Source organism: Raphanus sativus, chromosome 8 (assembly GCF_000801105.2).
Source record: "Raphanus sativus cultivar WK10039 chromosome 8, ASM80110v3, whole genome shotgun sequence".
Taxonomy (NCBI): domain Eukaryota; kingdom Viridiplantae; phylum Streptophyta; class Magnoliopsida; order Brassicales; family Brassicaceae; genus Raphanus; species Raphanus sativus.
This window is the reverse complement of record NC_079518.1, coordinates 14,286,212-14,298,493: the sequence shown is the minus strand read 5'-3', so window position 1 is coordinate 14,298,493 and position 12,282 is coordinate 14,286,212. Positions and strand designations below refer to the sequence as shown.

Below are 12,282 nucleotides of genomic sequence, written 5' to 3'. Positions count from 1 at the left end.
TTAAATAAAAACTATGGTTATACCATAGCAGCAAATGTTTGATCACAATGCAAGACTTCCTTTGAATGCAAGACTTCCTTTGAATAGCAGCAAATCACCATAGAAGCAATTGTTTCACCCACTTGCCTTGTCAAAATACACGACTTACTAACGTAATGCTTGCGAGAAACAGGGAAATAAACATCAGCTCCACGAGCAGCTCGGTTCTACAAAAACATGAAAATTGTAGATAACTATGGTCGACCTATAAAACAACAAAAAATCAGTGTAGAGACTATGAAAAACATAAAGTTTATTCTTCGTAAACGTATCAAATCTTTTCCTTCTCTCTCTCAATCTTCCATAGTTACTCGGGACTGAAGTTTGCTCGTCCCTTAGCTCGCCCTTAGCTCTCCGTGTTTGCTCGTCCCTTAGCTCTCCCTGTTTGCAAACGGCAAACTCATCCGATTTGGCCTTCGCAACTGAAGTTCAAACTCATCCGTTTTGGCCTTCGTCCCTTAGCTCTCCCTAACTTTTGTCCTCCTCGTCTACGCTAAGGGCTGGCTCATCGATCTCGGGGTCAAGAACCCACGACAGAAGACAGCAAGACTCGAAGGGAGAGAACGATGACGTGATGTTTCAAAGTGTTTCTGCTTCGTGGTGGTGAGTTTCGTACGCTCTTTATCAACATGCTGAGATGGGGATTCAAACCATAAGTTGGAAATGTAGTTGTTTCTACACGTTTAACGTCAACGCAGTTCGCGCATGAATGAAAAAAAAGACTGGATTTGTTTCCTGTAATGGAAGCAAATAAGGAAACAAAGCGAAGAATTAAATGCTCCGTTTTTCTTAAACTCGCTCACAGAGTGACACGTGGATCCGAGCATTCTCATGCATTCTCACAAAAATCGTTTAAGGAAAGCCTTAAAAATGCTTCTCCTTTAATATATAGGGGATTGCTTTCTTTTATCTGACTTAAACTTCACTGCTCCTTCTTCAGATCCTATAGACATTAAAATTTTCTATAAGAAAAAAAAGATATTGCATCAACATGAGTAATTTCACTATAGCAAATACAACATTATATAAGACATCCTGAGCCTTATATGTGTGTTGTGTCAGGCAGTTTAGAAATAAATTCCTAGAACAATTCTAAAATAGAATCGTTAATTAATTTCCAACTATACATACTTTATACAACTGGATATGAGGACAAATTAGAACAACCAATTTCAAGAAGGTTAAATTTTTAAGGAATTAATTTATAAAAAAGAGCCATATGAACACTCACGCCTTTGAACAAAAAAAATCCCGTCACTAAAATCTTGAAGGTAAGAAATTGCATTACTTACATGAGTTCTTTGCAAACTGCATTAGCTGTTTTCATTTATTTTCTTATGTGTCCTTTTCGAAGCTTGAATAAATCAGAAAACTACGAGATAAAAACCAACAAGTACCAGATTAAACCATGTGTGTTTCTGCTTCGAAAAGGACCCCACTTCATCTTCCTGAATCATTTGCTAATTCCTTTATCTTCCAACACTAACTCATCTTCACTTCGTTTTTATGCTAGATTCATCTGATTTTTTTGTCAACAGATTCATCTGATTTAAACCATGCATGTGAAGAATATTTAGAGACACAAAAAAAAGCAGAGATTAAAAGAGGTCAAAGAAATTGAACAAATACCTGTAGAACGGTTGAGCAATCTCTCATTAAAAATTGGAAAGAACGGCCTCATCATCAAGGTAGCTATGGATTTTTATTTGATTTATGTAATGATTTTTCTTTAAACGGTCACATTACACCAGAGCCTAAAAGGCTTTACCACAAACAAATTGAACCAGTTAATTTATCAGTGACCCATTAAGAAAGCATGTTTTAAAATCACATTTTTTACAGGTCCATTATAATTGAGCAAATTTTAACAAATTATGAAATGTTTAAGTTTGTACTCGATTAATTTTTGGAAAAATATGCATATAATTTTACCCCTTAATATTATTTTCATCGACAAAGTGATATATAACTGATGTAGAATTATGTATCAAAATTGAAAATAAATTCATTTACACTAAATTAAAATTTTCAGTTGCAGAATCCATAATTGTAAGTTTGTAACATTTTCTTAACTATTACAAATCTCAAAAATTTAACCATTAAATTAACACAACATATGTAGATTATATCTAAACTCTTCTCAAAATTCATAAATGCAACTACAATAAATACTAAACAATTCATACAAGTATATATAATGTTGTCTTTGTAACAAAAAATGTGATACAAAATCAAAAATACAAACAGATATCATCAAAAATACATATGAAACAGGTATCAAATAAAAGTTTTGTTCGAAAATAATCTGGCATTTTAAAAGTGCGGACAAAAATCTATCCATGGGTCAAAATGGTATGATCTACACATTATATTTTTTATAATATAAACATTACAATTTTATTTTAGAAAAAAATAAACATTTATATGTTATTATATATTCAAAATAAAAACCCATACAATTTTTAATAAATAAAGATGGATCATAGTAATATTTTTTTCTTACTAAAGTAATTTATATCTTATTTAATATGCAAATAAAACTTCCATACAATTTCAACAAATAGTATAGATGGATCATAGTTTAATATTTAGTTAAAAATATGTTTTCCTTAATCATAGTAATTAATTTTAATTTAATAAGATACAAAAACTTTTGACTTATTTTATTTATTTTTAATCTATTAATTTAAATTTTCACATTACATAAAAATATAGCTACATATTGTCACTATATCAAAACATGAACAACTTTGACAATTATGTAACTCGAAATAATATTACACATGTTGAAATTGAATCTCTGATGAAATACATAAACATTGATGATTTGATAGGTTAATATAATAGGAAACAAATTCTGCGCTTTAAAAACGTAGATCAAAATCTAGTTTAATATTATTAATTTTCTAAACAAATTAGGGACTTTGGTGAGTTCTCAGTGGATTTTCTAAAAAAACAATACTTTTTTTATAGTGCCACTTTTGCGAAAACTCGAACCCCATTGCTTCAACGATTTTCGAGAAAAAACACAGTCTTGGACACCACTAAACAATGATTTAATACTTATAGTTATTAAACGGAAAAGTTTGTGATTTACATGAAAAATTGAGGTCGGCAACCAAATGTAATTGGCTAAACAATTGTATTTTCCTTCTTTGTCTTAATAGGCTAACCCGCAAGATAAATTAATTGCGGATATATTAGTGTCTCTAAACTTAAACAAACAAGGAACTTTTTAAACCAAAATTTGGTCCGTCCGGTTCAGTGTCTTCTTTAGGTTTGGCTTATCTCGTCTCTCGAACCAGTCAAACTATACAGCGTATCTTTCAGTAATTGTCAACTATTAAATGGGACCCACATATCCAATAAAATCGTGCCTCGTTTTTACTGTGTTCAAGTTTGTCACATGCAGAAAATAACTTTTAACAGATAATAACTTTCCAGGATATTGACAAAAAAAAAAACTTTCCAGGATAAAAAAAAAAAGAAAAAAAGAAAAACACTTTTGAATAATGTTAATCAATTTTGCCCTACTTCTTTATAGTATTTTAACATCTACCCAAAGAGTTCCTGAATCATCCAATCAGCCACAACAAACTTTTCATATTTTCTCTACATACTATAGTATTTTATAGCATCTACCCATAGAGTTTCTGAATCATCCAATCAGTCGCAACAAAATTTTAATACTTTTCTCCATATGCTTCTTTTTTCAACTAACTAGGATACATTTTTCTATAAGTAGGGATGCATCATCCAATCAGTCGCAACAAAATTTTCATACTTTTCTCCATATGCTTTTTTTTCATAGTGTTACGTAATAGTTACCTAGATGTAAAAAATTAATTATATTAAAAGAAAAATAATTAACAGATTTGGGAAGAAGGGATGCACTGCACGTTAATTCGTAGGGGGTGGAAAGTGTATAAACAAAAGGTTAGGGTAAGAAATGCAAAAAGACATTTTTTTTAAAGCATCATCTACCATTTCCAGTTGAATCGTCAACGCAAAAAAAAAACAATTTTACTCGTACCTTTTTTTTTTCCATCTAAAGGTTTATTATATAAAAGAACAAGGCCCAAAACCGGACCAAGCCCAAACCGATATACAAGGGACCAACAAGGCCCGAATACAACAAAATCCGAAGCCCGACAAAATGGGCCAAAAACCTAAAGCCCACAAACGCAACCACACGTCACTTGCAACACCACGCGTCCACAGGGCTCACCAAACCGACCACGCGCTCCAATCCACCGATTGCATGAGATACGCGTCTTCTATCCATCCCTTCACGAACCAACGGCCGGGATTTTCGCCGGAGAAGATGAAACGAAACTTGTTTCGCCGGGACTCACCGTCGACAAAACACCGCACCCATCGTCGTCATAAATACTTGCTCTTCCGGAAAGCTTCATCAAACCTGTCTTGAGATCTTTACCGGAGCCTAAACGTACCACCACTTGCGAACCAAAGAGTATCGAAACGATGACCATTCTCGATCATCGCCCAAACCGTAGATCTATTCCGAAAGTCGAGGAGGCACGGTTAAAGAAACCTCTACCCCCTAATCTAACCATCGGAACCTTTAATACTCGGGAACCCCGAGTTCCAAAGAACCAAACAACTTCGTCTTCAAAGAGAAGAAGACGACAGCGCTAGAGAAACAAAGCCGACAGTACAGAGTTGTAAGGAACCTCCGTCTCCGGAATCATAAGCCGGCGCCGACGGATTGAATTAATACCCGTCACCCGGAACCAAAATCTGAGAAGACCACCAACGGAGAACCACCACGACCCTCACTTTCTCTCTCAAAAAGAGAGAGAAGACGGAGGGTCTACCATTCCCCTTTACTCGTACCTTATAAGAACAAATTAATTAAGAAATTAAAAAATAATAGTGGGAGAAATAGCTCAAATTCGTTTTGTCTGTTTCCATCTCTCTCTCTCTCATATTATTTGGTGTTTCTCAATTTCTGTGTTAACAGTACAACTTGGAAATCCACTTTCTTAGGGTTTGATCGAAGAAGATCATCGGACGTGTGTCTTAGATGGCCGGCGTCGATTCCGCCAGGCTTATCGGCTCTGAGATTCATGGCTTCCATACTCTCCAAGGTTTTGTTCTCGATCCTTCCTCCTGTTGACGATTCCGTGAAAAAAAAAAGTACTTTGACTGTTTTTTTTTCTGTCCCTTAAAATCGCACAAAAACAGAACAGCTCCTCTTAGTTTCAAAAATCACCGATTCATTGTTCCTCTTCCGATCGCTCTTGATTTTGATCGCATCTAGTGGTTGTTGGATTTGAATCAGAGTACGCCGACATTTTTTTTTAGGATTTAGAGAAAACTTAATCGAAGCAGACTATTTGTTCATCAGTAGACTTTTCGTATTTTTGTTTTTGTTTTCGAAGAATTGTTTGATGAGCATGCTTTTATCACGTGATTGATTACATAAGAATGTGTGATGTTGCAGATCTGGATATAAAAACGATGTTGGAGGAAGCTTACACTAGGTGGCTACGCCCTAATGAGATCCATGCTCTCCTCTCTAACCATAACTACTTCACCATCAACGTCAAGCCTGTCCACTTACCCAAAAGTATTCCCTCTTTACTCTCTTTTTTTTTTTTGCTTTTCTCAAAGTTTTTCTTCTTTAGGTGGCACGATTCTGTTTTTCGACCGTAAGATGCTGAGGAACTTCAGAAAGGATGGTCATAACTGGAAAAAGAAAAAAGATGGCAAGACTATTAAGGAAGCTCACGAACACCTTAAAGTGAGAGCTCTCTTTCACTTTTCGTACCACAGATTTTATATGCTCTCTCTTATATTATTTACCATCTGCCAGGTTGGTAATGAGGAAAGGATCCATGTTTACTATGCCCACGGTGATGATAACCCTACCTTTGTTCGACGGTGTTACTGGCTATTGGACAAGTATGTGGCAGCCAAAGACTGTATAAATAGTTGACTTGATATGCCTTCTTTTAACCCTGCTTTATTTTTCTCAAGGTTTTGAAAATAATTCATCTCTTTCTATATAATGGCAGGTCTCAGGAGCACATTGTTCTTGTCCACTATCGTGAGACGCATGAGGTTTTTCTACCTGTCTCTCAGGCTTATTCTTGTTTCTTTTATGTTAGGAATGGTTGTGGATTAAGGATGATGCACTGATGTTGCGGAATAGCTTACTGGTCTTCTCTTGGTAAAACAGGTTCAGGCAGCTCCGGCAACGCCTGGGAACTCGTACTCAAGTTCCACCACTGACCACTTATCAGCAAAACCTCTGGCTGAAGATAATAATTCTGGTGTCCGTAATCCAGGTGAGCATGAGTCCCCTGACGATCTTGAGCTTTTGCAATCTTGGCTATTCTTCTGTGCTGTTCATAATTTTTAGTGTGTTAAAATATGTTCTTCTCTTAGAAGGCTGGACATTTATACACTTATATTTTTGTTTGCTGGTTTGAAGCGCGCAGCAACAGTCTGGTTGCTAGAAATCATGAGATTAGCCTTCATGAGATCAACACTCTTGATTGGGATGAGCTTCTAGTAGAAGCAGATATAAGCAACCAGCCTTCACCAACAGAAGGTACTTGAGCTTGACCTTTCTAAATTCACATCTTCCCAAAAACAAAAGAGAATATATCTACTTGTTGTGAAAAGGGAGGGATGAGTTGTTGCTGAAAATCATTTGAACTGTTCTTTGCAGACGATGTGTTATACTTCACTGAACAGCTCCAAACTGCGCCTATGGGATCTGCACAGCAAGTGAGTGAAATTGATTTTTCAAGCCTGCAAGTGGCTTTACCTTTCTTGCGGTTCACCATTTTGCCGCCTTGTTTATTGTGCAGGGAAATCACCATGCACTCTACAACGGATCAACGGATATACCATCATATCTCGGTCTTGGGGACCCTGTTTATCAAAATAACAGTCCATGTGGCGCCCGAGAATTTTCTAGTCAGCACTTGCACTGTGTAGTAGATCCAAATCAACAGACAAGGGATTCCAGTGCAGCAGTTGCTAATGAACAGGGTGATGCTCTGCTTAATAACGGTTATGGAAGTCAGGAAAGTTTTGGAAAATGGGTACACAACTTCATAAGTGACTCTCCTGGTTCAGTGGACGATCCTTCCCTTGAAGCTGTATATACACCTGGACAGGAATCATCTGCTCCTCCTGCTGTATTTCATCCCCAGTCTAACATACCGGATCAAATATTCAACATCACTGATGTTTCACCTGCCTGGGCCTACTCGACAGAGAAAACAAAGGTTTCTACGAACTTCTTTCCAATATACCCTTTTCTATCGTGTCACCATTGGTTAGTCCTATAACTGAATCTAACCATTTGCATGTTGATCTTGCAGATTCTTGTAACTGGGTTCTTTCACGACAGCTTCCAACATTTTGGAAGATCAAACCTCTTCTGCATTTGTGGAGAGGTGCGTGTCCCCGCAGAATTTCTCCAGATGGGTGTATATCGTTGCTTCGTTCCCCCTCAATCTCCGGGGATAGTGAACCTTTATCTAAGTGCCGATGGGAGCAAACCAATCAGCCAGTTGTTCAGCTTCGAACACCGCTCAGTTCCAGTTATTGAGAAAGTCGTCCCTCAAGAGGACCAGCTATACAAGTGGGAAGAATTTGAGTTCCAAGTCAGACTAGCTCATCTTCTCTTCACCTCTTCGAACAAAATCAGCGTTTTCTCTAGCAAAATCTCACCTGATAACCTGCTAGAGGCCAAGAAACTCGCTAGCAGGACTTCCCATCTCTTAAACAGTTGGGCGTATCTAATGAAGTCAATCCAGGCGAATGAGGTGCCCTTTGATCAAGCAAGGGACCATCTCTTTGAGCTTACTCTGAAGAATAGGCTGAAGGAGTGGCTTTTGGAGAAAGTGATCGAAGACCGCAACACGAAGGAGTATGACTCTAAAGGCCTTGGAGTGATCCACCTTTGTGCTGTCCTTGGATACACTTGGTCCATCCTTCTCTTCTCCTGGGCAAATATATCTTTAGATTTCCGTGATAAGCATGGTTGGACCGCTCTTCATTGGGCAGCATACTATGGAAGGTAAAATAACCGCTTTTTTGCGTATCTTCTTTCGTTTTATTTACTTCTTTTCCATGTTTTACTCTTTGATAGGGAGAAAATGGTGGCTGCTCTTCTGTCTGCCGGGGCAAGGCCTAACTTGGTGACAGACCCGACTAAGGAATACCTCGGCGGCTGCACGGCGGCTGATATTGCACAGCAGAAAGGCTACGAGGGCTTAGCAGCTTTCCTCGCTGAGAAATGTCTTGTAGCACAGTTCAGGGACATGAAAATGGCTGGAAACATCAGCGGTAACCTCGAGGGCATCAAGGCGGAGACGTCAGCAAACCCAGGGCATTCAAATGAAGAGGAGCAGAGCTTGAAGGACACTCTGGCGGCATACAGAACCGCTGCAGAGGCGGCTGCACGGATCCAGGGAGCGTTCAGAGAGCACGAGCTGAAAGTTAGGTCAAAGGCGGTTAGGTTTGCTAGCAAAGAGGAAGAGGCCAAAAACATAATAGCCGCGATGAAGATTCAGCACGCGTTTCGAAATTACGAGACTCGTAGGAAGATTGCAGCCGCTGCTCGGATTCAGTACAGGTTCCAAACATGGAAGATGAGGCGGGAGTTTTTGAACATGCGGAAAAAGGCAATTAAGATCCAGGTAAAATGTTATGTCGCCATGAAAACTCCGATAGATTACTCTCTGCTGCTTTGGAATGCACTTAAGATGATTTTGTTTTATGGTGGTGCAGGCTGTGTTTAGAGGGTTCCAAGTAAGAAGACAGTACCAGAAGATAACATGGTCGGTAGGAGTTCTTGAGAAGGCGATTCTGAGGTGGAGACTCAAGAGGAGAGGATTCAGAGGGCTTCAGGTCAGCCAACCTGAGGCGATGGAAGGGACTGACGCGGTGGAGGATTTCTACAAGACAAGCCAGAAACAAGCAGAGGACAGGCTAGAGAGATCAGTGGTTCGAGTCCAGGCCATGTTCCGGTCCAAGAAGGCTCAGCAAGATTACAGAAGGATGAAACTGGCTCATGAAGAAGCTCAGGTGAAACTACTTCTGCTTCTTTCTATTTTCTTAATTCAGCTATAAATAATTTTTTACTTAATAAATGTATAACATTGACACAGCTGGAATATGATGGGATGCAAGAGCTTGATCACATGGCTATGGAGAGCTGAATGTGTGATAGTAAAGATAAGTGTTGTGGAACTGTTAAAGTAAAATTTGTGTAAATGACAAGGGGCAATTTCGACCTTTTCGAAGCTGTTTTCAGAAAAAGTTTCAACGGGGTAATCATGGTAAGATCAAATCCTGGAGCTGGGGAGATTTTGCTTAGAGGCGTCTTGTCATATATTTGGAAGACTGGTAGTTTCTGTAATGCATTATGTAACTTTTGTTAAACAACAATCTAAAATATAATAAGAAACAAAAAAAAATGAAACGAACATACGTGAAATCTAGAGTATACATAACGAATGATGCTGAAGTACAAAACTTTTGTGACATGGCTGATCTGAAATAAATACACAGCAACTTTTGCACTTTGTGCCATTTTTGAAGTTAGACTTTGGACCTGAAATAAATAGGAGTCGCTTGCTTCTAATCGAGATTTGATTTCTATAGATTAGAGAAGTGCAAATCTAGATTTTTGTATTTATTCACATTGGCTGCTCTAACAGTAGGTCTACAACTTCTGTCAGAGTTGGATGTACATGAACCGCAAGTTTGAGTAAAACAAGCAGCTAGGATGCTGAGATGATTAAGCACATGATCTCTTCCTCTGAGTTGCTCCACCACTAGATAAGCCAACACCAAGCAGATGCACATAGTTTAATAAGACGCCGATCATACATAACTAACCAGAAATACTGATAATCAACTTACCAGAAATTCCATGTGCACTGGCTGCATGAGCGAGCATCAGTTTACCATTGGCATCACCGATGCAGTACAAGTGCGGAACCTATCAACCAAGAATGACCAAGCGTGGCCAGAACAGACCCAAACCCTGTCAATATGTCAACACCAAGTGCCTTCATTGTACTGGTGAGATTATTCCTAATCTTGGTAGCCAGGCTAGTCGCATGGTCAGCCTAGGTGATAACTGGCAGCTCAAACCAGTTCTCCAGGGAATACAAAGGAAGCAAGATAGAATCAGAGCCAAGGAGATTATACATAACTTGTTACACAATCATTAACCGGAGATTTTAAAAACCCGGTGTATATCTCTAGGCCCAGCGGGCTTTTATCTATAGTTAAAAAGTTTTAAGTCCTTAGCAACAAGCGCCAGGTTGGGAAAGAGGACGCTGAACAGTTCAAAGGTCAGACTCCGTCACGTGTGGAAAAGCAGTACACGTGTCAAGGGAGTGGCAAATCTCTCTCTCTTCTGTTCCACCACTTCTCCTTGCTTGTTGTGAAGAGACGTATTAACAAAAAAGCAAAGAAGCAAAGAAAGATAAGTGATAGAGAGAAGAAACAAAAAAAAAATGGACAAGAGTGGAGGAAGAAAGGTGATGGATGAGATAAGGAGCTTTGAGAAGGCAAGTTTGTTCGATCTTGGCCATCCTCTTCTCAACCGCATCGCTGACTCTTTCGTCAAAGCCGCCGGTGTTAGTTTTAATATTTCATGTATATTTATATAATATAAGATGCCATATTTGTATTAACAAAGCTTAAAATGGATTTAATTATGAAGGTCGGAGCTTTACAAGCTGTGTCTAGGGAAGCTTACTTTACGGTGGTTGATGGTAAAATCTCCATATTAAAAAAAAAAAAAGTTAATATAAAACTTTACATTTTGATTATGAATCCAGGGGCAGGGTTTGACGCGAGCAACATGGGTCCACCTTCTGAGAATGCCGGCAGCAAGAAACATAGGTTTCCTAATCTCAGAGGTTGGTTAACTATGTTATGACATTGCAATCACGGTATTTGTATTGTTTGATGTGTTTAAATTTTGCAGTGTTTGTAAACTATCATTAGCGTTATGTTTATAGTACTATTTGTTGTTGCATTTTCAGGGGAAAGAAGCAAATCGTTGGATGCATTTGTGAGTTTAATTACAAAATGAACACCAATTTTTCCTATATTTATTTCTGTCCAAAATTCGTCCTCACGTGTATGCGTGTTATGACATGTCTTGTGTCGAAATGTATTTGTGTGTTGAGTAAAATGCAGAAGACAAAGTATGGTCATAACTCATAAGCTTGTGTTTAGACGTAGTTAACTAAGGCTGGGTCTTGTAATACCGTTTATATTGGCTGGTCTTTAGGTGAAGAACACAGGAAAAGAATCGCTCCAGTGGGGTGAGTTATTACATATATTTATATATATGTTAATTTAACCGTTTGGCCTTTCATAGAGATTTATTTTTTAAGACTTGGAATATTGAGTGATATGAAATGGCAGGGCTTGCAGCTGGATTATACTCGGGTATAACGTATAGTATGAAGGAGACTCGTGGAGGAGCTCATGACTGGGCGAGTCTAATCACCATTGTCACTTATAAAAAAGACTAATTTTTCTACCATCATTGTATTGATAATGTGACGTTCTTTAATTAATTTGTAACCATATCTTCATATATCGCAGAGGAATAGCGCCGTGGCTGGAGCATTAACAGGAGCGGCGATGGCTATGACGACCGCAGAGAGGACAAGCCATGAGCAAGTGGTTCAGTCTGCTCTTACAGGAGCAGCCATTTCCACTGCTGCTAATCTCCTTTCTAGCGTTTTCTAGATGCACCCATTAAAAGTCTTGTTATTTGCGTTAAGTTTTAGCATAAACATGCGTCTTTTTTATATAACTTTTCTACGGATCTGTCAAGACTAGGCTCTCTTAAGCCCGATATTACATTTCCTTCCCTTTGACTTCTTTTTTTGCTTGAACTGCTTCAAGTAAAGTAGTCATATCTTTTTGGTATATAAGAGAATAAACCTTATCCTATTTGGATAAAATTGCAACAGGACCCAGACAAGAAAAAGAATGTCATATAACTTCCACCCGTGAGGTTGCGTCAGATGTTTCTCTGGAAGTATACACTGGTTTTTCTACACAAACTACAATATCAAATAACAAAATAAGGTTTGTAGGAAGTGAACATTCATTTCTCGCGCTCATTGATCAGAGACATCTCTATACATTAATTTAAATGAACAACTTTTCCAAAACTATCATAGTTCTACATTTTTCTAACCAAAATCACAAACCTTATAA

General features: G+C 38.1%; 2 protein-coding genes across 2 annotated transcripts; both read left to right on the top strand.

Moving 5' to 3' along the window:
• The first annotated feature begins 4,926 nt into the window (after positions 1-4,926).
• LOC130498861 (calmodulin-binding transcription activator 5) lies at positions 4,927-9,514 on the top strand. Its single transcript, XM_056992546.1, has 13 exons — positions 4,927-5,150; positions 5,507-5,632; positions 5,691-5,806; positions 5,879-5,967; positions 6,081-6,126; positions 6,245-6,353; positions 6,500-6,619; positions 6,740-6,798; positions 6,882-7,304; positions 7,401-8,101; positions 8,174-8,723; positions 8,815-9,111; positions 9,195-9,514. The coding sequence occupies exons 1-13, from the start codon at positions 5,087-5,089 to the stop codon at positions 9,243-9,245; spliced, it is 2,751 nt and encodes a 916-aa protein (XP_056848526.1). The 5' UTR covers positions 4,927-5,086; the 3' UTR covers positions 9,246-9,514.
• An 889-nt stretch (positions 9,515-10,403) lies between these two features.
• Positions 10,404-11,865, top strand: LOC108821277 (outer envelope pore protein 16-2, chloroplastic). Its single transcript, XM_018594325.2, has 7 exons — positions 10,404-10,676; positions 10,763-10,814; positions 10,881-10,961; positions 11,088-11,116; positions 11,339-11,372; positions 11,476-11,546; positions 11,659-11,865. Exons 1-7 carry the CDS (start codon positions 10,554-10,556, stop codon positions 11,803-11,805), a joined length of 537 nt encoding a protein of 178 aa, XP_018449827.2. The 5' UTR covers positions 10,404-10,553; the 3' UTR covers positions 11,806-11,865.
• The last annotated feature ends 417 nt before the right edge of the window (positions 11,866-12,282 follow it).

Excerpts from the sequence above, each read along its gene's own strand:
- LOC108821277 (XM_018594325.2), top strand. The coding sequence starts at position 10,554 with ATGGACAAGAGTGGAGGAAGAAAGGTGATGGATGAGATAAGGAGCTTT. Across the intron at positions 11,117-11,338 it reads GCAAATCGTTGGATGCATTT|GTGAAGAACACAGGAAAAGA; the intron begins GTGAGTTTAATT and ends GCTGGTCTTTAG. Across the intron at positions 11,373-11,475 it reads AAAAGAATCGCTCCAGTGGG|GGCTTGCAGCTGGATTATAC; the intron begins GTGAGTTATTAC and ends ATGAAATGGCAG.
- LOC130498861 (XM_056992546.1), top strand. The coding sequence starts at position 5,087 with ATGGCCGGCGTCGATTCCGCCAGGCTTATCGGCTCTGAGATTCATGGC. Across the intron at positions 5,151-5,506 it reads TGGCTTCCATACTCTCCAAG|ATCTGGATATAAAAACGATG; the intron begins GTTTTGTTCTCG and ends GTGATGTTGCAG. Across the intron at positions 5,633-5,690 it reads GCCTGTCCACTTACCCAAAA|GTGGCACGATTCTGTTTTTC; the intron begins GTATTCCCTCTT and ends TTTCTTCTTTAG.